The following is a 26,308-nucleotide window of genomic DNA, read 5'->3' on the forward strand; positions in this document are numbered from 1 at the left end:
TTTATAGCCATAGTCATATCCATTAATAGGGGTCCAATCCCCGATTACAACCCATGTGCAGTATTCTTACCTCGATTTCCGTGCGGTAGACGATACAGCCTCAAGTATGATCCTGATCTCGAGCCTTACGGTAATCTAGTCACAACATAAACACACTCTTATTAGGGATTAACTCCAAATCCGGAGCCTCACCCCATACCTTATACTTAAGATTAATTTTCCTAGTTGTTGGGACGTTAGATTCGTCCCCCGAGCCCCCAAGTGGGCCACCAAATGGGTTCCCGAACTCCTAGAGCCCTAGTCATAAAACAAAAAAACCATCTTTCAGGGCACCTGGCGCGGTTGTGCTTGCAGAAAGTTTAGGCTTTCTATAGTACTAGCGCGGTCGCTCCCTAGCCCAGTGCGGTCGCGCAACTAACTCTGAAACCCAAAATTAAAATCAAAATCCCCACTCCCTGAGACACTAGTGCGATCGCGCCCCAAACAAGCACAGTCGCGCTAGATCGCCAGAAACTCGAAAAACGAGCCCAGGTTCTTATGTTCTTCCCCAAATTGAGCCCCTGCGTACCAAACCCAGAAAATCGACCTAAACTGACTTTTCAACAGGTTTTGGTCACAAAACAACCCACAGGTTAGTAGTACAACATCAACACACCATCATAGCATCACTAATAACATCAAAAACCCAAATATACAAATATTCATAACATAGAGCTCTTGAACCCAAGATCCCACTCAAAATCGAAAATTATAACTACAACTCATGATTCCAGACTAATTTCGAATCCCAAAATCACTCTACAACAGATTCTATGCCTACCCAGTTCCCTGAAACATAGCAAGCTTATAAATTCCGAAAATCAAACCCAAAAGTTCCCATAAAACTCATCAATAACACTCCAACAAGTGAAAAGAAAACATAAGTCACAACTCACCTTAGGATTCCAAAAATTCTTGGCTGAATGCAGCTTCAACAACTCCTAATCCTCCCTTGTTGCTCAGTGGCTCAATGATTCCTCCAAAGTTCCAAGAATTCCTCTCTAATTCAAGTGTCCTTCCTAGGGTGAGTTGAGAAAAACCAAGAGAGGGAGAGAGCCTAAGGAGAAAAACGCAAATCCTTCACTGCCCAGCCACCTAGTGGAACTTCTCTAATCCCCTTGGTCAAATGACCATAATACCCTCACTCTATACTACTACTCAAAATATCCCCAAGGGAAAATTAGTCATTTTGCCACTAATCCCACTAAAACTCAAATTGTACATCAAGGTCTCAATTTAATTCACTAATCTTCCACTCATAGTTATTTTTCCCCAAATATTTCTCATATTCCATTAATTTTAAAAATACACAAAATTACCAAAATATCCCTTGGCTGACCTCGAGCTGGGTATAAATCCCCGTTGTGACTTTTTTGCTAAACTGCTTACTAGGATCTCCTCGGGCCACACATCTCAAATATATCCACATAATATTGCGGTCTCACTTATAAATCATATATAATACAAATATACCCTCAATGGGTCAAATATTACGAAAATGTCATTTTAACAGAATCGAGCCTATAAGCACATTTAATACACCTAAACATGCATAGTCTGTCATATCATGATATAACTCATATAATTCACCTAATCGCACATGTATAGTCACAATTAACACATAGAAATTCGATTATGCCCTTTTGGCACAGTAATTAAGCTACTAAGCGTTATTACTAGCGAATTTGGGACGTTATAACTATCCCCTCCTTATTGAAATTTCGTCCTCGAAATTTATTCAGACATCTCGGGGTACTGATCCTGTTAATTTGGCTCTAATTTTGGATTCAAGTCCTCTACTAAAGTGACAGTCTTATTCCATAAGACTTTATCTCTTCTATCCAGGATTTCCACTAGCTTTTTATTACACAATAAGTCTTATTGGAATTCCAAGGTCTCTTCACCCAAACAAGGGTAGTACTTGACACCTCTTTCCTTAGTAGTGGCACCAGTAATACCTTATGAACCTCTACCCTTGCTGGGGTACGACTAATCTGTACGCCTCTGGCCTAATCCTTGTTAGGATCTCAAAAGTCAAATAAACCTAGAGTTAAATCTTCTCTTTCTTTCCAAATTATCTTATCTTTTAATTAACCATACTCGGAGAGGCACAAGGTCTCCTATCCTGGAACCCCACGTTCCCATATTTAAATTTGTAAACTCTTATGTCATTTCAATAAAGCAAACACTCTTGCCCTAACAATCCTTAATAACTTTATTGGTCCTTCAGACTAATTTCGAACCAGAATACTTCCAGTCTCTCATTTCATTCCCCGGAATGGGTAATTCTCATTTCCTATCTCACAATATCTTATCCAGAGTCACTCTGGCCATCGACCGGTATTCTTCACCGTGACAATCCAATCAAGGGATCGTAGTTACCTCAATGTCCCGAAAACTTACATATTCAAAGTAAAATGCTTAAAGTCTGAGTTGTTCCTTTAGGTTGTCAATCTGTCTAAAGGTAATTAATAATTCAAGATCCCACCATTATACTCATCACCCTCTATGAATCTTTCCAGAACTTGGGAAAATAAATAAAGGGTTTCAATCCGAAACTATTGACTCCGGTGCCCCATGCAGACGTACGATCTCCTTTCCATATATTTATTCTTATGATAACTCGCTCACACATACAAGAGTGTGTTAACTTAATATGTCGAGTCACGGTTTCTCATACCCGATCATCTTACTCGCAATATTAGGCGATCCATCCATACGATTCATAATTATATCCCTTCACACTAACTCTGGGATGCTCTAGAGTCATAATAGATTTTCTGGTTTTTGATATTCTTCTCTCACTTGTTGAAAGGTTAGGCAGTCAGCCCCTCGGTATACAGATTTTAGGTCTTAACAGACATTCAAAATTCCTGGCTATAACAAGCGTAAATGGCTTGTATTTCATTGTTTTTAGAGGTATATATGTCAATTATCAATCACGGATCATATACCAATCCTGGTCATTTCCTTATCTGACTTTGCTGTAATCTCTTGTGAATCATACAATTGGCATGGACCTTTCCAACTCAAGGCATCATCCTCCACGTTAGTTTTCCCTGGGTAATAAATGATTTCACTGTGAGTCCTTCACTCTTTCCCACTAATGCCTTATTTAATGGTTAACCCCTAAGGGTGACAAAATGCTCTAACTTTTATGCTAGTGTATACACGTCTTTCCCATAAGTGTTGTCGTCTCACCCTAACCGCGGCTATTTGACAATATTGTCAACTCAAAGTCCCGTGTAAAACACCTATGTTCTTATTCCTTTATCCATTATGAAGCACAAAAAATCACTTTTTCAGTCTACCCACGGGCACACCCTAGTCCTTGACGCATCGCACTATTTACTCCTCATTTTAAGCAATGAAAGTGTCCACCGTACTGTCCTTCTATATCAGTCCATCACATGCATATTCTAATACCATGGCGTGCTAATCCACCTTTATTTTAACTTTAAAAAAATTAGCACGCAACTATCCATTCAGGCAAACTTTAGGTCCTTACGTTACTTCAGTCAAGGGTATGGCAGTCCTCGAAGATGCTTCAAGTAAAGGCCGATATGTTTTTCCAGTCCTACAATACTTCTAACCTCTAAAATGTTCCTTTAGAAAATTCCTTACTGTTTCTATCTTAACTAAATCATACAAGATCCCATCACTTCCCATAATGTGACCTTAAACACCACCTGGAGAAATCGGAACTTATCCCTTCTGGAACCTTACCTGTAATCCCTGCTTCCTTAGCCTTAGTAATATCAACGAAATGTTACTCGTGTTCTATTTCTAATTGGAAGTAGTCCCAAACATTCTCGATCGATCCAAATATGACTTGTCCAAATCATCCCTGTACTCACTACTTGATGAATTTACGTGCCCCGCTGGAGCATTGGTCAGTTCAAGAGCCTTCACTGAAAATCCATCACATCATACTTTGTGTGAGAGGTTATTCTTGAAATATCCATTTCCTTGATCCTCTGCTGATAATAACCAGATCGAGGGTCAATTCCTGAGAGAAATGTCTTACCTTGCAACTGGATGAATGAATCATCCATCCTTGGCAATGGATACCTATTCTTGACAATTACTTCACTCAACTGTCCATATATGGCATGTTCCCACATACTTGTCCTTCTTTTTAACCCATGATATTGACATGCTCAGTGGAGAGAAGCTCCATCTAATAAATCCCCAAATTGAGTAACTTCTTAGACTAAACCTTTAATTCTTTATGCTCAACTGGTGCCATTATGCATAATACTTCGGATACTAGTTCTATCCCTGCATTAGTCCCGTAGCACACTCAATTCCTAGATGCGACAACAATCCCAGCGAATCCTCATAAAGCCATCTGAAACCTCACTGGCCGATTTAGTTTTCCTCTGGTCTAACTGATATAATCCTGGTGGTACCTACCACAATAGTTAGGAATCTCATGAATGCAAACGAGTCATTTCCTTTTAAACTCAGAAGTCACTATCTTTCTTACAATCCATGGTTGTACCTTATTTGGCAAACTAATCCATACTCAAGATCATATCAAAATTCTCATATAATCAGCTCAATCAATTTTATGGCTAACTCTCTACCAGTAGTACTCTAATCCATCTCCTTGAACTACAAACTTCCCCTGGAAGACACTAAAATCTCAAGCCCCATAACGTAATAATCATATATATGTACAACATATCTATGCCCCTACTAAAAGATACGTAGTACCGGACTCAATCAACACAATATTAAAGATTGAGAACTAGAAAGCCGACTGTCGCCTCTGAGGGACCAGCCTTTGACTCTGACTGCGTCGAGACGGACACTCGAGTTGGAGTCGAGCTATATATACTTCTTGGTCCTTCCTTCTTCAATCTTGGGCAATCCTTCTTGAAGTGCCCAACTATTACACATAGAAAACATGACTTCGCTCGACATTCTCCCATATGGCATCTCCTGCACCTGGCGCATACCAGATAACTTCTCCAGGCCTCGTTGCTGCTCTGGCGGCCACCCTGAGTACCACGAACCCTCATGTCAGTACCAGGGGTAGTAAAACTGTCAGGGGTCTTTCTTTTCTGGTTCCTAGGGCCTTCGCCCTTACTAGATTCCACAATTGGGAGTATCATTGTCTGAGCTTCTTGCCCTATGGTGCTCCCACTCCATATCCCATCTCCTGCATTCTCAATAGAAAGGTCCCTCCCTACCGCCTGAGCGTAGGTAGAATTCTCATGTACTGAAGTGATCCTAATGCTGGGATATCCCATAGTTCATCCTCGAATTAATTGCCCCTTTCGGGCCACATCTGTTGGTACCAAATCAAAAGCGAATTTGGCCAACCCATCAAATTCATTGACATACTCTGTCACTGTCTTACTACCTTGAACCAAGTTCACAAAATCATTGGTCTTTGCAATTCGAACTGCATCACATTAATACCTCTCATTGAAAAACTGTTTGAATTCTTCCCAACCCATCATGACAACATTCTGGGTCTGGGATACCACTTCCCACCACGTTTAGACATCCTCCCACAGCATGTACGTGGCACAAGCCACTCTATCATTGCCTACCACTCCCATATAGTCAAGGATGGAGCTAATCATGCCCATCAACTGTTCGGCTATGAACGGATCCAGGCCTCCCTCGAAAATTGGAGGATAATTCTTCTGGAATCTTTCATACAGTAGTTCCCATCTGTTCCCTCCCTCAGGTTGAACCGAAACTTGTGCCATTGTTGTCAAAAAATACGGAGTAGCGTTCCCTGGTGGGACCCGCTGTCTCAACCACCTAATCTCTTCCTCTTGCTTTTGCAATCTTTCTTGCATGCTAGCAAACATTGTTGGAAAAAACTTATACAGGATCTTTATTTATTTTCATGTATATCTAATATTAAACAAATTAATACGAGATAGCCTAAAACATGTTTCTAAAATTGAATTCAAAGAGAAACAAAAATAGAATACTTACAGTATACGCAGCGGAATTAAGAGTCCTTCCTTCAGTTTCTCTAACTCTTGTATCCTCTCTCTCGCAGAGTATTATCAAGAAACTGAACCGATCTTATATTTTCTTCACGATCTTCCAATGTATCCTTAGAACCACCTAGACTAGTGTGGGAAATTCTCAACACATAAGATAGATATAGAGAGAAGAAGAGAAAATACAAAGAGGCTTAGAAAAGGACTTGTGTTTAGAGAGAATATAAAACTATCAGAAAATCTGACTTATCAAAAACCCTTGTTTTGACTTCTCTATAAGCACTCCTTTTATAGACTCAATTAGGCCATTTAATTTAATTAAAAAATCAATAAAATAACAGCCATTTTGAAGCCCTAGGTCGAAATTATCGTGGGCTATAGGCCCGTGAAATTTCCCATTTGATTATAAGCCCATTGGACTTAAAATCAAGGCCTGTATTATTTTCTATTGATTTAATTAATTAAATAATTATTTAAATCCTTTATCAAATTAATTATTTATAATTTGAACCTTGATTTAAATTTATTTATTAATTTAGATACCAATTTATCTTAATTAATAAATCTGCCATAATTTTTCTTTTCTTCTCAAAATTACACAACTCTGTGAAACTATCCAAAATTGACCTGGTCAACTTTGATAATTCTAATTGATGATTAAATCAATTAATTGAGACTATCTAGATGATTTTATCCAAGGTACAATGGGGACCATGGGCCTATGAAATCAAGCTCCAATAAGTTATCATAAATCTAACAAATAAATTTACTAACTTATTAATTCCTCGTGACTCCACTATAGACTTGGAATTGCACTCTTGAATTCATAGAACGCTCTATAACAAATATAGATACGCTATTAATTATCCCTTGTTACAACCATAATTGTCACTCAATCCTCTATAGATGGTCTACAATGAGATAGGACTAAAATACCGTTTTACCCCTCATTGTATTTTATCCTTAAAACACTTAGTTCCTTGTAAATGATATTTCAGTAAACTAATTTAATTACTGAAATGAGATCTCTATCATTTAACACCTTGAACCAAACTAAAAGGAAACCATCGTTTCACTTCTTCATCAGAAGCTATAGATGTTCATATCTATGATTAACACTCCCACTCAATTATACTACCGAGTTCCCAAGATGTAAGTATGGGCTAGTCCGTAGGGTAAGCTGGTAACGAACAAGTCAAAGAACTCAAATAATACAATCAGTTTGAATACTAACCACTCAGAATTGAGATTGAATTGACCTATGGTCAACTATATGATATGACTAGAATAGATAATAACGGTATGTTTACTTATCTTATCAACTGTCAATATCGGTCCTGTCCGATGTAACAAATACATCCGATCTTATCTACTTTGCTAATGTTCTGGAAAGAACATAACACTGTAATGTGTAAGTAGATCATATCGTAGATTGGCAAGTCAGTGTAAATCCGGTGCACTGACTAATCTTAGGACTAACTTATTTTTGAACATATAATCATATTTATATTCCACTGTGATTACGTCACTATAAATAAGATTAGGTATATGCTCGGGATTTAATAGAAGTTTATATTAAATAAATAATCATGAAAATAAAACATGTGAGCAAAGTGATTGACCAAGTCAAAAAATGATTTCTATTCTTTTATTGATAATAAAATGAGATTACAAAGAATTTGGGTTTTAATTAGGGCATAAAACCCCAACAAACATATGCTATCAATTCTAGGGGGCAGATGGAGGGTTGGCCCTGCTTATCATCAACAATCCCAATATTAACAATGCCTAATCCAATCGACTACCTTGGGTACATAACTTCCGAATCTTTCTGCAGTCAATGACTTAGCCTATAAGGCATGATAACCATATCCATAAATATCTCGTGAGAAGAACCAAACAACACAACAACCAATTACAATATGCATACCAGAACACATGTCTATAATGTTCATGCATCAATTAATAGGCCTTGCTCCCATAAGATAAATTTATATATGTCATGCTCTCTTTTCTAGCATGCAGATAAGACACATATGTTCAATTAAGCTATTATGCTTATTATCACGTTATTAGATTCCAAACCGTGAGTCGAGCTTATCTTTAGCGACGAGTGTACATGCCTAGCCAGTCTTTAGGAACCCTTAACCCTAGACTACTTTGATACCAAGTTATAACACCCTAGTTATCCAAGACCGTTACACTGTGTGTTTAAAATGGTGCATAACTTGCTAAGCGAGTCATTTGGACTTAAATGTATAATTAAATACTAAACCAAGGTTAGGTATTAAAAATTTTGGTGACGAAGTAATCATTTTTCATTAAAGTGTTTAGTTTATACATAGGATCCCAAAAAGTGGTTACAAATGGATAAAAGACAAATAAAATACACACTAACTGTCCTAGGCGACAAGAGAGAGTTCAACCCTAGTTCCTCCCAAGCTATCACGACCGTGGCGGTTGAGTAGGTTACATATGTACAAATTGCCCCGAATCTCTCCACCTCATGGTTGGTCCAACATACCCTTACCCTTACCTGCACCACAAAGCACCCGTGAGCCAAGGCTCATCAAGAAAACTTAAATAAACAGATTCAACAAGTAACAAAATATAAACAACAAGCTTAGCAACAACAGTCTGCTCAAACAAACACATAATCAAATTTAACAATCAATGAGTTAGACAAGTGCAACCGACACTTCTAAATATTTAGGTGATGTTTAGACCCGACTCTCTTTGGTCGAGCTTTCAGATCATATTGTCGACCCCGACTCTCTTAGGCCGAGCTGCATTCTGCACACTTGATGTTGGCCTTGGCGCCCTTAGGTTGGGCTCCCAGATTAGATATAATCAAATATATATATATATATATATATTGCATAATACACAACTAGATGCATCATATACAAGCATGCCTAATCGAACAATCACATTTATAACCATAGTTATATCCATTAATGGGGGTCCAAGCCTTGATTACAACCCGAGTGCAGTTTTCTTACCTCGAGTTCCGTGCAGTAAACGTTACGACCTCAAGTGCGATCATGATCTTGAGCCTTGCAACAATCTAGTCACAACATAAACACACTCTTATTAGGGATTAACTCCAAATCTCGAGCCTTACCACATACCTTATACTTAAGATTACTTTTTCCAGTTTTCGGGACATTAGAAACGTCGCCTGAGCCCCCAAGTGGCCACCAAATGGGTTCCCGAACACCTGGAGCCCTAGTCCTAAAACAACAAAACCACCTTTCGGGGCACCTGGTGATTGCGCCTGTAGAAAGTTTGGGCTTTCTGGGGTACTGCGCGATCGTGCCACCAACTCCAAAACCCAAAATTAAAATCAAAATCCCCACTCCCTGAGTCACTAGCGCGATCGCTAGAAACCCAAAAACGAGCCTAGGTTCTTATGTTCTTCCCCAAACCAAGCCCCTGCAATTTCCCTACGTACCAGACCTAAAAAATCGACCCAAAACTGGCTTTTCAACAGGTTTTAGTCACAAAAAAACCCACAAGTTAGTACTACAACATCAACACACATTCATAGCATCACTAATAACATCAAAAACCCAAAGATACAAAATTTCATAACATAGAGCTCTTGAATGCAAGCTCCCACTCAAATTCGAAATTTATAACCGCAATTCATGATTCCAAACCAATTTTGAATCCTAAAACCACTCTACAACAGATTCTATGCCTACCCAATTCCCTTAAACATTGCAAGTTTACAAATTCCGAAAATCCAACCCAAAAGTTCCCATAAAACTCATCAAGAACACTCCAAAAAGTGAAAATAAAACATAAGTCACAGCTCACCTTAGGATTCCAAAAATTCTTGGCTGAATGCAGCTTCAACAACTCCTAATCCTCCCTTGTTGCTCAGTGATTGCTCCAAAGTTCCAAGAATTCCCCTCTAATTCAAGTGTACTTCCTAGGGTGAGTTGAGGAAAACCAAGAAAGGAAGAGAGCCTAAGGAGAAAAACGCAAGTCCTTCCCTGCCCACCCACCTAGTGGAACTTCTCTAACCCCCTTGGTCAAATGACCATAATACCCTCACTCTATACTTCTACTCATAATATCCCCCAAGGGCAAATTAGTCATTTTGCCATTAATCCCACTAAACCTCAAATTGTACCTCAAGGTCTCAATTTAATTCACTAATCTTCCACTCATAGCTATTTCTCCCAAATATATCTCATTTTTCATTAATTTAAAAAATACACAAAATTACCAAAATACCCCTTGGCTCACCCCGATCTGGGTATAAATCCCCATTGTGACTTTTCTGCTAAACTGCTCACTAGGATCGCCTTGGGCCACACATCTCAAATATATCCACATAATACTGTGGTCTCATTCATAAAGCATATATAATACAAATATACCCTTAATGGGTCAAAAATTACATAAGTGTCCTTTTAACAGAATCGGGCCTATAAGCACAATTAATACACCTAAACATGCATAATCTATGATAACATGATATAACTCATATAATTCACCTAATTGCACATGTATGATCACAATTAACACATAAAAATTCGATTATGCTCTCATAACACAGTAATTAAGGCACTAAGCCTTATTATTAGCGAATTTAAGACGTTACATTTCCTATTCTCCCTTTTTTGCCGTTAGTTCTTGTGATTAAACGTGGCCTATTGGATCACGTTTTAACCCGAATTAATGGCTCAGATTCTCCTTCGAATGCCACCTTTTTGCCTATTTAAACTCCTTATTCACCTTCTTCATTTTCACTTTTGCCTTTTAGTTTTTAGAAGAACAAATCACAAACCAGAGCTCTTAAGCCCTTGCATGTTCTACAAGTAAAAAAAGTAAAGAAACCTTGGTTTGCTCGGTTCCATCGCCTCATTCCTGCTTCCTTTCTTCCAATCCACGTTCTCTTAATTCCCAAGATCAACCTTGTGTAAGTTCTTCGAACCTTGATTCTTTCATCTTTTTTTATACGGTTCTTTCCGTTTCCATGCATGAAAAACTTTCCTGGTTGAAATTATTATTTTTTTTTTGATGAAAAGGAAATATATTGAAAACAAACCAAATAGATTACAAACAATCCAAACAGATTACAAACAACAAGCCTTACATCTGAATCACTCTATTAAAGAAGGCTGGATCCTTTGTCCTAATAAGCCTCTTAGAATGATAAAGAAGTCTACCCCTAACCCAGTATTTGATCAACTTAACGACAAAGTCCACAGAAAAGGAGCTAAGTTTAAAGATGCAATTATTTCTGTTTTTCCAAATTAAGTACACTGAAGCTGCTAAAGCAGCAGCCAAAACAGAATGCTTCAGGCCCTTCGGCTTACCAGCCATCCAAGCACGCCACCCATCCAGCTGAAGCGGCCATAAACCCCATCCCAACCACTTCTCCACAAGGGCTCGGACCTGCCAGGAAAAATGACACTCAAAAAATAGATGAGCGTGAGACTCTTGCTCCACTTCACAGACCGGGAAAAGCACAGAAGAAAGCTCCAAGTGACAACGACTGAGATTGTCTCGAGTCAACAGATGGCCCAGCGTAGCCTGCCATAAAATGAACCTGTGCTTAGGCACCGTCAAGGAGTTCCACACCACATTCGCATAGACAACTCTGTCTTTGTTGATGAGCCTGTGGTACAGAAATTTCAGGCTAAGCTTGCCGAGATGGACTGCCTCATCAAGTCTGCAACCAGGGAAAATATCTCTAAGTTTTAGTAATCTCTTCCAATACCAGCTCACATCTTGAGGGACTCTATAATGCCAGAAATTCTGCCCCTTTAAGTAGATAGAATCCACCCACTTGACCCACAAAATATCATGCTTAGAAGAAACTGCCCAAACATATTTGGCCAGAAGCACTAAGTTCCAAGTATTACTATCCTTGAAGCCAAGACCACCCATACACTTAGGCAAACAAACCTGATCCCAGGCAGTAAAATGCAATTTACTCCGCTGAAAATTACCATCCTTAACTCCCCAAAGGAAGTTCCTACATAACCGATCAACCTCCTTGGTTACACTCTTAGGAAGGATAAAGATACTCATCCAAAAAGTTCTTATACTCAGAAGCACTGAATTGATCAATTGCGCCCTCCCCGCAAAAGAAAGGTGCCGACTCGCCCAAGTATGTAATTTGGACTGAATCTTTTTGATAATAAGAGAACAGTCACCAGCCTTCCATCTTGTTGTTCGAAGAGGCACTCCCAAGTATTTTAGGGGAAAATGACCTTCAGTGAATTGGAGCCCCTCAAGCAATTTTTGAGCCTCATCTTCAGCCACACCACCAAAGTAAACCTGGGATTTATCCTTGTTAGCAGTCAAACCAGAAGCACAACAAAAATCACTGAAACTTTCCTTAATAATCTGAACTGAATTGTGAACTCCCTTGCAAAAAATAACCAAGTCATCTGCGAAGCAAAGATTAACGATCTTGAGGTGTTTGCATTTAGGATGAAACCGGTACCCCTTGTTCATTGATGCTTGCTGAAATAAGCGGGTACAGTACTCCATGGCTAAGACAAATAATAACGGAGAGATAGGGTCCCCTTGTCTAAGCCCCTTCCGACCTCTAAATTCCCCTTGAACCTTTCCATTCATAAGGAGAGATAGGTTGGATCTTTCAAGCAAGCCATGACCCATTTGATGAATTTAGCCGGAAACCGAAACTCATTGAGAATATCCTCTAAGAAGTTCCAATCTAACATATCATAGGCTTTGCTCAAATCAATCTTCAAAACACACCTAGGGGAAATGTTTTTCCTCTTATAGCCTTTTATAATATCATGAAGAATAAGGATATTATGAGCCAATAATCTGTTTTTAACAAAGGCTCCTTGGTTTTGGTTAACAAGACTAGGAAGCACCGAAGCCAACCTACTACAAAGCATCTTAGAAATGCACTTGTAAATAGAATTACAACAAGCAATAGGACGATAATCCGCTGCGCGGGAGGGAGTCTCAATTTTAGGGACTAAGGAAATAGTAGCTTTGTTGATTTCCTCTGGCAACACACCATACTCAAAGAAGTCCAGAACAGCTGTTGAGAGTTCAGCCTCTAACTCGCTCCAAAGGGCTTTAAAAAAGCCCGAGCCAAGCCCATTCGGCCCCGGACTTTTAATCGAGTTAATGCTGAAAAAAGCTTCTTTAACTTCCTTAGTAGAAAAAGGCGTAACTAAGCTAACTTGCTGATCCAAGGTCAGCTGGTGACCAAGCTCAAAACAAGACTTCTGAATAGTGCTAGAGGCCATGCTCTTGCTTCCCATAATTTTCTTGAAATGATTCACAAAATGATCAACTACAGCATCAAAATTCTCAATACTCTTACTGGATTCATTAACTACAGAAGTGATACAATTAGAGGCTCTCCTTTGCTTTAAACAAGCGTGAAAATACGCCGTGTTGTCGTCCCCAAACCGCAACCAGTCCACTTTACTTTTCTGTCTCAAGAAACTCTCATAAATTTTAGCATGATAAGCTAGAGATTCACCAGCATCAGCTTCGATTTTTTGAAGTCTTAGCGAATGCGGATCACCCTGCAGAGAGACCTGGGCAGCTTGATACTTCTCTTTAGCCTCAGAAAAATTCTGGGCAACATCACCCATTATATGCCTGTTGAACCGCCGAAGCACCAGCTGAAGTCTACGCAACTTATTACAAAGGCGAACTAGACCAGTCCCTCGCATAGGCCTACACCAGCTCTGCATAACAGTGGATTTAAATTGATCATGATTAGTCCACATATTGAAGAACCTAAAGAGCTTAACACCACAGTTAACAGCAATATCTGGTTTAATAATACAGTAGCAGTGGTCAGAGTGAAGCTCCCAGTTGAAGACAGCCTCAGAATGAGGGAAAATGTCCAACCAATCTTCATTCTTGAAAACTCTATCCAATCTTGAGAAAATTCTGCCTTCATTCATCTGTTTATTAGTCCAAGTAAAATGAGACCCTCTAGCACGCAACTCGTCAACTAACCCCAAAGCCCTCCAATTTTGAGCATCAGCCAACTCAAGGGAAGATATCGCACGACCACCCACTCTGTCCTCGCTCTCAAAAGCAGCATTAAAGTCTCCAGCTATGAGCCAGGCAGCAACTGGAAAACTAAGATTAGACAAATCTTTCCAAAGGGCCACTCTTTCCTCAATATAATTCCTACCATAAACAAATGTCACACAAAACGATTTATTAGCTTTCAAGCTCCTGACAAAAACATGAAGTAATTGGTCTGTTTCTTTCAGAACATCAACAGACACCAAATTAGGCTGCCAAATAAGCAGTAATCTGCCTTCAGAAGCTGAACCAGAAGAAAATTCCCAACCACTAAAAAAAGACTGCATCATCTTCTTAATCTTATCACCCTGAAGTTTGGTCTCCAATAAGGCACCTAAACCAATTTTATTAACAAAACAAAAGGAGCTCAGAAATTTCTGCTTCTCCCCCTTATTGATACCTCTAACATTCCAACTAAGAATGTTGTGATTCTCCATGTAACAAACTTGTTGATTTTAATCCCAAATTTGCTACCTCCACTACCTTATCTTGCAAAGCACTATAGGAATTCTTCAAAGTGTTCTTGGTCTTATTGATGGCCCTCTTATTCCCACCAAATCGTTTCGGGGTAACCCAGTCCGAACTGCCTCCCTCAACTGGTGTCCGAGCCTGGTTTACAACAGGCAGATCAGGGACAGATTTTGAGTTATCCATAGTCTTGTCCACTTCCAATTGACTCCCAGAAGGTGCCTCAGAAACCTCATTCCCAAATCCTGCACCAGCAGGCCCAGTAGCAGTAGGCACTGTCTCAGTGGTCTCTGCAACTTTCGACAGATTCATAGGGACTTGACTGTCCTCCTCCTTCCTAACTCTGGTTTTTTCCCTCCAGACCTCCACTGGCTTCTTGTTACACATTCTTTCAGTGTGACCATAAACTTTACAGCCCCTACATTGGGTGGGAAGCCATTCAAACTCAAGAAGTTGCTCTATTAGCTGCCCTTTCTCATTAAGAAATTGAACCGATTTAGGGAGGTCCTCCGAAAGTTCAATTTCCACCAAAACTCTAGCAAATTGCATCATAGATCTGTCTTTTGTTACTTTATCAACTAAGATCGGCACCCCAATCGTACTCATAATCGCACTCAAGCACTTAGTGCCCCAATATTGCAGCCCAAGACCTGGCAATCTAACCCAAACAGGAACTGATTTCACTGCCTTCAAAGTATCCAAATCAGTAGTCCAAGGCTTCACTATGACTAGTTTCCTGTCAAAATGTAGCACTCCAGCTTCTAAAACCATATTTCTAGTGACTTCATCTCGAAAATTAACCAATGTGAACCCATTATTCAATCTAGCAATTCTCTCAATGCCAAGCTTGCCCCAAATTCTTTTGATAAACCCTTCGAAAACAACAAACGGAGGATTAGCCCAAAGAACCTGACAAACCACCGCAGCATTCCAGAATGAACTTTCAGATTGGACCTCTTCCACATCAACCTGAGTAATTCGTTGACCCTCTTGAATCATTGGCTCCTCGAACCTGAGTCTTGCCCCATCTTGATTCGGAAGCAATGCTCTGAACTGAGACCATTTATCCCTAGCTTGGCTTTGAAAATTTCCTGCATTATCAGTCAATTCCTCATCGGCATCGCCTACCGTTCTACTGCCTCCAAGTGTTCCTTCAACATTAAAAGGATCATGAAAACCAGATTCAGGAAACTCAAACATCGAGTCAGTGAAAACTTCCTCTATCTCCTCCGGAATAGCTTCCTCGACATCAGATTGCTGACCTTCAGCCGCACGGACCTCTGGAGTTACAGCCACCGTCGATTGAGTAGCGGGCTTTGGGTTACTTTTCTTGCGTCTTGCCATGGAGAAGCCAGAGAGCACTTAGTCGCCTCTATGTTTTTAATATTGCTTAATTCCTGGTTGAAATTTTCACTGTATGTAGAATTTCTTTTTATTCATAGGATGCATAATCTTGATGGGTAGAGATTTGTTTGGGTAAAAACTTGGTTAAGAACTTGAAAAATGGCTTGTTTTCTAAGTCATTGGGTAATAGGATATAAGTTTTGTGTAGTGTAAGGAATAGGGTTTTGAATTAGGGTTTTAATGCACATAACCCAATGAAATCCACTTTTTGGGTAAGTGCCCATTTCTTCCTAGAAATTCAGGATACCCCAAATTGGACGTAATCGTCCCATTCTCGTGTGGACCTACTCTTGGTGCCCTGAGCTTATAACAACTCGGTCATGGCATTCGAGCAGTCTCGATTTACTATATCTCGTTATCTCGAGCTTGTGAGCTCAAGTGATAAGGATTTTTTCTTGATATTTTTTCTATGTGAGGGGTCCTCACCCTTTTCTTTCTTGTTAGATGTGTAATCTTCAGAGAATTGGTGAGGGCCCAAGCTTGCGATCCTTTACCACCCACCGTCTCATCGAGTTGAGTCTCTATTTATTCGAAATCAGCGGTTGATTCGGGAGTACAAAGAGCGACTCGTATAGGAAGACATCCGAGCCCACTTCAGGCATCAAATTGATGAGGTCAAAGAAGGGAAAAGAAGGAGATTGCGGTTTTCTGTGTACCCTAATCCAGACCTTGAGGTTCGTCCGATCCCCTTATGTAATGACCCACTACTCTAGACTATTTGGACCATTAACGAAACTATACATAAAACTTACATTTTTACGAAAATACCATAATTTATTGAGTAACTTGCAAAATAAGAGTTATTTACAAATAAACAGAATACTAAGAAGGATTATGGGATCCCATTGTTTTTAAAACAAAAGATGATTTAAAATAAAAGACATTACATAATTGGTGCGGAAAATACACATAAAATCATAAAAACATAAAATGAGACTACATCCTCGAATCAAATAACGCTCGGCCCCTTGACTCCATTCACCATCGATACACATCCTCTAAGCGTCACGAATCTTACCGCCTCTAAAGCTTATTTTCCTGCACATAAAACAGAAAGGAATGAGCCTAATGCCCAGCAAGGAAAATCTAACACATAGTCATACACATAATTTCATAAGAAACATAAAGACTTAACATAATACATATAACATACACTTATTATAATGGCCATTATTACTTGGGGTCCCATAGACTAAACAAGCATATGCCCATGGAATTAGTGGGGTCCTACTAGCTAAGTAGGTCATATGCCCATAACCCATTTGGGGTCTTGTTAGCCATATGGGTCATATGCCCAAGCCTACAAACATACATACATATCATAACACATTTAATAACATAAAACATATAGATAACATAAGCACATAACATATTGATTCTAGCCTATTTTCCTTACCAAAGTTACCGGGATATGTGGACTGAGTTGGGACTTTTTGGAACACTCCTAAAACCATAAGAAAGAGTGAGTCTAAAGAAAGGAGATGAAATGAAAGAGATGGAACGACTAAACCATTTGAGAAACATGCTTACCGAACTTATGTGCTCAAGAACTTAGATTCCCTAACCAAAATGAAGATTAAGGTTAGAGATTGAGTAGAAGACTATGAGAAAGAAAATAACATAATACAGAAAGGAACTAGAGTTTTGGTTACCTCAAAGACTTGAAAGACCAATCTACACCTCCACCGAAATACTATAGAATTCACTTCCCAAAGTGTTTGATAAGCTTATGATGTTTAAGCTTATAGTTTTTCCCAAACCAGGTGTTTACACTCTCACACTCACTTAACACTAGCAGCTTCTGAACTTAGAGCAAATGGTGAATAATGGCTGGGTACTAGGTCCTATTTATAGAGTTTGGGAATGAAAATATCTTGATTTTACTTGAATAAAAATAATGGCTTTTAGGTGAAAATCATTTGAATAATCGTTCAGCAGAGGCTGAAGACTCGTTCAAAAGATGCTGGACTGTTGAAGGAGTTTGAATGGCTGAAAGGAAATGAATTAAAAAACGTTTGAAAACATACTGGAGGAGGCGATATATTGCCCCCTGTAGGCGATATATCGCCTGGGCCAGTATGCCCAAGGCGATCGTGCATCGTTTCGTGTTTTCCGTATTTACGTGCTGCGATATATCGCCCCCTATAGCTGCGATATATCGGCACACGCTGAATAATTAAACACGAAATTACACATTTTTAGCTAAGTTTGAATGGAGTAAACAGCCTTGACTAAGCCCTCAACGTATTCAAAGCTGCTGACTGATCCTATAACATTCAAACTTTACTCCTTATTAAATTTAATCCTAAAAAATACTTAATCCTTAATCACCATTCATAACATGTGCTTAAAATCCTATTGGTTGATGTCTAAACCTTATAATATAATAAATATAATCCTTAATACCCGTCACATTAATCAAACCTTAGTTTATACTTAATATTCTTAAACTATAGATTAAACTTAGAAAATCTATAAGTACTACTACGAGTGTCCAAATAATTCCCGGTCTGAACCAAAAATCCATGGTAACAAAGATAACACTAAACATACTATAATACTACTAAACAATTAGCTAAGTAAAGTTCTTGGACTCTACACCTTAGACCCCAAGTGTAGGGTTATAGTAGCATTTCCCCCAGGAACCGATCCCCTTAGACCCCAAGTGTAGGGTTATAGTAGCATTTCCCCCAGGAAAACTCTCCTTAGAATTTATGGAGGGTACATTAAATCAAATGTCCGATCAAACAACCCCCCAAGTTTCTTTTGCCCCGACCTTAGAGAGTTCTTTCTTCGAGGCTAAACACTATCGGAGTTCCATCACCTCCACTAGACAGATTTCAGACATTCTGTCTTGTCATGGACTAATGCTGTACGACAAGCTGGTGTGTCGGTCTGCTAGCTTCAATAAAAGGAGCTATTTTGCTCCGAGTGAAGATGACCCAGAGAGAAAATTTAAGCTTGCGGCCTGGAGTCGTGAGCATATGCGAGCTAAGGCTAATGCCCTTAGAGGAGTACTTATGGAGATTCACCGACTATGTCGGCATCACCCCATTCCATCTCTAGTTAAATTCATATAGGGTCCTTTTCACATTGAAGTCACTATACCACGAGAAGAAATGGGATGGACCCTCGACACTCGTGATTTTGTATCTTTTTTGCCTGAAAAGAAACCCCTCTCGAGCTCACGGTGGGGATGGCTTCTATTAGTTTTCAAGCTATCTGAGGGAGATGAAGTTGTTCGACGACATACCTAATCACCCTTCAAACTTCAAGACCATCTTCTTCTGGATAGACGGGCTTGATCCGCCCAGATTTTATTATTTTCAACGAATCCGTAAGTATTTTCTTGCAATTTTCTTGAATTCTTCAATCTCGAGCTAGAGATGCTCATCCAAGTTACTTGTGCATCCAATTACCACTGCCAAAAGCCCATTAATGCCATGAAGGACCATAGGGAAGAAGTCTTGAGGCTCCTATATGGCCAGTGATCCCTCAACTACCTCCTTAACGTGGAAAAGCTCCGGCTATGCGGTCTTCTTGATGCATGTGAGTCTACAAATGATGTTGGGACTCGTAAGTAAGCGAGGTGGGAAGATGTCCCTGCCCCAACCATCAAGCTTCCATCTAGAAGGAAGCATTGAAGCTTGCTTTCTTGAGTCTCTATCCCTCGCCTAGTTGAACCTTCAAGCTCAGGGATCAAAGCACAAGACAAGGCCTCTCCAAGCTCGTCTGACGGAGGTAAAGTTGTGTGGACCTGTCTATGTGGTCTCTGACCCTTTTGAAACAAGAGCCCAATGTCGTAGTCCTTTTTAATGATCTTCGAAACAATTTTATGACCTGGTCGGGGGTAGATCTTAAGGTACACAGGGACGGTAGTTGGTTAGGTAAATACCAAACCATGTATAGTGTAAATGAGGTTTGGGAAGGGATAGTCGTACAACACATGACTAATGACTATAGGGATTTGTCAAGGTTGTCCCCTACTTATTGAGAAGGAAATCCCTTAGAATCATCTAAAGATAGAGGGGTTTCTTGGTCCCCAAGTTTGAGCCAGATAAGATCTTCCACTTAAGTTTCTTTACTTAGAAGTATGTTCATACTTTTTACAAACACTTTTGAATACTAATGACAATTCTCTTTCTTCATGCGAGATGGATTCGACTATTGAGAATCTCATTGGTCAACCCATCGTCTTGAAGGGTTTGAAGTGGGGCAGGGTTTCAAAGATACCTAAGAGGTCCAAGACTACCCCCATAACCTTGGATCTTCTCGCAGTCTCCTTAGGTTCTGCCGATGTTCCTTTAAGGAATCCTCCTCTGCCATAAGTCATGGCTCCAATTGCTCCAAGCTCGATTGCTCCTCCTGATCCTGCTCCTGGAAAAGTTCCCAGCAAGGGAAAGAAAGTCCCCTCTACTCACACACCAACATTAGCCCAAAAATGAACCATATCTCCCCACGAGCCTGAATTCATTATTAACAACGAGGCTGGCACCTCTGGTGTCAAGTTCAGTTCAGAGGCCCTTACCCACATGGGACGCGCCTGCAACAATCTCCAAGGTCCTCATTGGGAGTTCTTGAGGGGTTGTGATACTGGCACCACTATTTTCGATAAGCTGGAGAGCTGCTTCTGTAACGCCCTACTTCCTTAGAGTCGTTACTAAGTGAGTTTAAAATGTGCTTTTAATTCGCTAATCGAGGTTTTAAGTCAAAAGTGTAATTAAACCATAAACAGAGTCAAAAACTTTGAAAATAATTCCATTTACTGAGAATCATAAAGCGTTTAACATTTGGGATCCCAAAATACTGTTTAGAAATATTTACAACTTAAAAACATAATCATAGTCGGCTAAACGACAAAATCTAGGTTCATTACAATCATTTCCCAAAATACCCCTGGCCGTGGCGGCCAGGTAGCCAAACATGTACGCGCCGCTTCATGCTCTCCGTATTCATGGTTGGTCGACTTTCCCCTTGCCCTTACCTACACCACAGAGCACTCGTGAGCCGAAGCCCAGCAAGAAAACCCACACAAGCAGATAACATATGCATATCAAATACTTAACATATAAACCGGCCATCAATATGCTATACACATACGGCCATGTTGTCCTAGGCGCTTTACCAGGCCCTGGGTTCGCGGTCCACACCGTAAGGATATCTCGGGTATCCTTTAGGGTCTCGCCCTGGCAACTCGCACTGCGCATGCTAGACACTGCTCCCGGCCCCTTGCCGCACTCGGCCTTGCACTCCACGTGCCTAACGACGTTCTCGGCCCCTTGCCGTTCTCGGACTTGTCGATCTCGGCTTGCGCCGTTCCCGGCCTTGTCGAACATTCACACATATGCATACAAAGCAGAATAAAGCAAATACCAAACATGAATAAACTCAATCAAAGGGCTACGCCCTACAACACAATCATATAGGGCCCTGCCCTGCATACAAGCTCTATGGAAATAACAGTTATCTTACCTATGTCTTGAGCTTCCCAAGCACCACAATCACGAGCACAGTCCTCTAACCCGAGCCTTGAAGAAATCCTAGTCACAACACATGAACCATAATCAACCATCACGTTCTAATCCATTCAATAGTTTCGAGTCATAATTCTAACCTCCAGGACCTTGGTTTCTACCAAACTGGGTAGTAGAAACCTTCCCGAGCCTTAACGTTCAAGTTCCCGAGCTAAAAACCCTAATTTTGCCAAAAATCCACATTTGGGTCGCGGCTCAGCCTCCCTAAAGCGCCGCGACGTGCCCCTAGACAGAGACAAAATTACCTCACATCTGCCAGCCTAGGGTCGTGGCGCCTAAACTTTGCGCTGCGGCGCCTGGGAAATTCGCTCGAAGGCCACTAGCTTAAAAATGCAAGCAGGCTGTGGCGCTGAAAAACAGGGCCGCAGCGCGAGCCCGAAACCCAGAATTCCCATGAAAACTTTTCGAGCTAACTCCCCTGAAAATCATTCCAAACACACCCCAACAACAGAATTGAATCCCATAATCACCCCAATACACTTTAAGCAGCACATAAGCCCATAAAAACCAGCCAAAATCCTACTATAACTCAAGTTCAATTATCTAAACTTTAACCCCTCAAACTTCAACAAAAACAGAAGAAAATTAGACAAAGTTCAAGCTTAGATCCTTACCTCAAGAGTGGTTTCGACCCCCAGCTATTTATAATCTGCTCCAAGCCTTGATTTCCCCAACTCCCAGCTTAAATTCAGAGCTTTCCCCTCCAAAAATCCCAAAAGCCTTCTAAGCCTCAAGAGAGTGAGAGAACCAAATTGAGAGAAAACTAAGAGAGTTATCTGACTTTTGCTTCTTTCTTTTCTTCCAGAATGTGCCTAGAGACTAAAGATAACCCCAACTACCTAAGATAAGTCTAACCTTTAGCCAAAATGACCAAAATAACCCTTTACTTATCTTTGATCCTTAAGCAACCCCAAGGGCATTTAAGTCAATTGCCATACCCCGCTAAGTCCCCGAATAGTCTAATAAATCCATATTAATCCTGACATATCCCAACCATTACTTAATTGCTACCCGTTATTAAATAATTCCCGAACACATTATAATATCCCCGAAATACCCCTAAGCTCCTCCCGAGCTGGGTATTTGACCCCGTTGTGACTTTCTAGCTAACTTGCTCCCTAGGACTGTCTTGGTTCGTGCATCACAAATATATCACCAAAATATCACATATATTGCATTTATGCCCTCAACAGGCTAAAATTACAAACATGCCCCTAATAACCAGACGGGGCCCTCATGCATATTTAATTCACCTAAACATGCATTTCTAATCACATACTCATCAAATTCACATATAATAATAATAAATCACTTATTGCCCTCCAAGCATGCTAATCAAGGCCCTAAGCCTTATTAGCAAATTTGGGACGCTACAGCTTCCCTCAGTAAGTGTTATTTTTGGTCGAGTTTGAAAATATTCTTATTCATCTTTGCTTGTCCTAAATGTTTTTTTTCTTTGTGTTGAGCCTTTTAACTTTCATTCGGAAGTTACAAATTTTGAGCCATGAAGCAGCCAATAGACTCGAGCATGTTCATGATGCCAAGGCTGCTCAAACCTGACCTAAAGATGCCCTGAAAGAGGCTAGGAAAGAGCTTGAGGAGGCCAGGAAGGAGCTGGAGACAGAAACACTATAACTGTCTTCCAAAACAACATAGCTCAAATGGGTTTAGAAACTCACCGCCAAGCTCTAGGAGGAAAAAGGCCACCACCTTTGAGGTCATGGAAGGCGAAAAACTCTCTTCTGAAAGAATTCAATGCCAAAAAAGACAACGCCATTGACCTTTCCATGTACCGAATTTGGGCCATGAATTCTGACCTTGACACCAGCTTTATTGTCGACAAAGAGGAGGAGTATCTGGAGAGATGGCAAGTTCGACTGGAGGAGGAGGAGGCCAAGCTCGAAGCTCACAAGGCTGCGAAGGCCAAGGAACAAGCTGGATCGGGGGATGTCAGAGCCACCGATCTTTGAAGATTCAAACATGGGCTGCGACCCATGGTATTATTTGATAATTGTAATTATTATTTTTGATGCCCTTGGGGCAAAGACAATTTATAGCTCGAGTTTGAGCTGTTTTTATTATCTTGTGAATGCTTTATTTTGACTTAATAGTAGTTCTTATGCTTTCAATTCTCTACACTACAACAAAATAAGAACTTAATGGCTATATGGGGGAGACATTGTAGACCTTTAATGTTGTTGGAGGAACCATCATAAATGGCCCTACGATGACTCCCATGGGGAGACTTTGTAGACATCCAATGTCTCCCCTTGGGAGTCATCGTAGAGTGTACAGTTTATACCCTACGATGACTCCCAGGGGGAGACGTTGGATGTCTACAAAGTCTACCCATGGGAGTCATCGTAGGTTACCTACAAGGTCTCCCTTGGAAAGACTTTGTATACATTCAATGTCTCATATCGCGAGTCATCATTGGTTTTTGTATTTTTTTTAAAAAAAATAAAGAAATATTTATTTTCAATATATTAATTTTTTAAAATTGAATTAAATATATTAATTAAAAATATAAATTATATGTAAATTTAAATTGTGAATTTTCATTAATAAAATCAAAATGTGTATATAATATTGTTGACCCTCGAATTGGTCAACGACACGGAGTCAGATAAACGATATAAAATGAGATGAAAATAAGAAGAAATCAAGACGAAAAGGTAAATGACACAAAAAATTTATAGTGCTTCGGCCCTAATCAGATGGTAATGACCTACGTCCACTTAGTGTTCTTATTGATGTAGAATTCCAACACTGTGATCAATGAACTAGGGTTCACGAGTTTCACAAGCCTTAGGAGGATTACAATTTTGGTGAATAATAACACTATATTTTTCTCTCAGAATTCTCCCATTCCAAAAGTCCCTCCATTGAGCCCTTTGATTCGTATTTATAGGCTCAAGAAGGTTACATGGGCCAATGGGACTTAATTACAATTAAGACTTGCATATCTAGATAAATAAAGAAATTACAATTAATGCATAATTACAAGATTGCACATCTGAAGGAAATAAATGATTATATACGACCAAGCTGGTCGCACATAAGTGTGATGCTTGATAAACCAACAATCTTTTGGTCGATGGCCGAGCATGATACACATACTTAAAATAGCCACGTGCCTCCCACGTGTAGACCAATCCTGCCACGTCATCAGGTAGTCCGTTTTTGGGTAAACAAATATGCTTTAGCTAGCTAAATATACAAAAGGTAATATTTGTTGTTAAACATACACAATTAACAAATATTACACTAGCTAGCTAGACAAATAGTAAGAAAGAAAAAGTAAACAACAACAAAAACCTAATATTTGGGACGATGACTTTGAACTATCGGTAGAATATGGTTCGCCCAATGTTGTCGCATTTCATTAATCTGTGCTGGTGTATATGGCGTAGTGTTTAGCTACAAAAAATACAAAGTAAGATATATTAGTTAATGTAATGACCCAACTAATTCTAGACCTTGGACCATTAAAACTACTTATACATAGACACTATTCTAAATACATAAAAATTCGGTTAGGATATGGGATCCCATTGTTTGAAAATAAAATAAAACATAACTTAAATTGTAAATAAATTCGTTACCAGATCAGGTGCGGAAAATACATAGAAAATATAATTGAAATGACTAAAAACAACTTCGTCCTGAATCGTTCTCGCAGTCCACCGAATCCATTCTCCCTCAATACACAATCCCAAGCTGCCAAGAATCTTACCGCCGCCATAACTATTTTCCTGCATATATAAAATAAAGGAATGAGCCTAATGCCTAGCAAGGAAAATTCTACTAGAAGCATGAAACATAAACATAAACATAAACTATAAACATATAACATATACTATAAACATATATCATAATTATAACCCATGTACATGGTAAACATTGGGATTTGCTAACTAAGCAACTATAAGCCTCAAACTACAATGAGGTTTGCTAGCTAAGCAAATATAAGCCCCAAAAGCATAAAAGTGTCGGGGTTTGCTATTTTAGCAACTATAAGCCCCAAAACATACATATATCATAACATAAAAAAAAAATATTATTAAAATAATCATATAAGCATATAATAACTATCCTATTTTCCTTACCAAATACCGGGATGTGAGAACAAGGACGGGATTTTGGAACACTCCTAAAAACCATTAATGAGAAGGTGAGTATTTCTAAAAGAAGGAGATGAAAAAAAATGAACTAAAACCACCGAGAAGATACTTACCGACAGGAAACCTCAAGTTCAAAGAACATAGATGCCTAACCAAGAATTGAAAACAACGAGTTAGGATTTGAGTAGAGAAAAACTATAAAAACTAATGAAACATACATAAATGAACTAGAAATAGGAATACCTTTGAATGCTCTATAACTGAACTACACCTCGATATCGAAATACACACTATTAATCTTACTTCCCAAGTGTTTAATAAGCTTAAAATGATAAAGCTTATAACCCCAACCCAAGTGTTTAACACTCTAAAGTAAACCTAGCAGCTTGAAGGCTCTGAACTCAACTTGAAGAATGAAAGAAATGGCTGGGTAGTAGGTCCTATTTATAGAGTTCAAGAATGAAAAGATCTTCTTTTAGCTTGAATAAAAATAATGACTTTTTAATTGAAAAACATTTGAATAATCGTTCAGCAGAGGCTTAAGACTCGGTCAAAAGATTTTGAGGCTTATTAAGAGGTTATGGAATAAAATGAGATCAGTTTCAAAATTGTTCAAAAATAATGCCTTAGAGCCGATATATCGCCTAGGCTTATGTTCCCAAGGCTCATCGAAGTGTTCGTGCGAAGTTACATGTTTTTTGTATTCCCTGAG

At 39.5% G+C, this 26,308-nt stretch overlaps 1 protein-coding gene across 1 annotated transcript; it reads right to left on the minus strand.

Moving 5' to 3' along the window:
- Nucleotides 1-12,610: 12,610 nt before the first annotated feature.
- On the minus strand, nt 12,611-15,878 carry LOC133791983 (uncharacterized). The gene is made up of 2 exons (XM_062229893.1): nt 14,513-15,878; nt 12,611-14,400 (listed from the first exon to the last, which is right to left on the minus strand). Exons 1-2 carry the CDS (start codon nt 15,876-15,878, stop codon nt 12,611-12,613), a joined length of 3,156 nt encoding a protein of 1,051 aa, XP_062085877.1.
- Between the last annotated feature and the right edge of the window lie 10,430 nt (nt 15,879-26,308).

Source organism: Humulus lupulus, chromosome 7, assembly GCF_963169125.1.
Source record: "Humulus lupulus chromosome 7, drHumLupu1.1, whole genome shotgun sequence".
Lineage (NCBI taxonomy): Eukaryota > Viridiplantae > Streptophyta > Magnoliopsida > Rosales > Cannabaceae > Humulus > Humulus lupulus.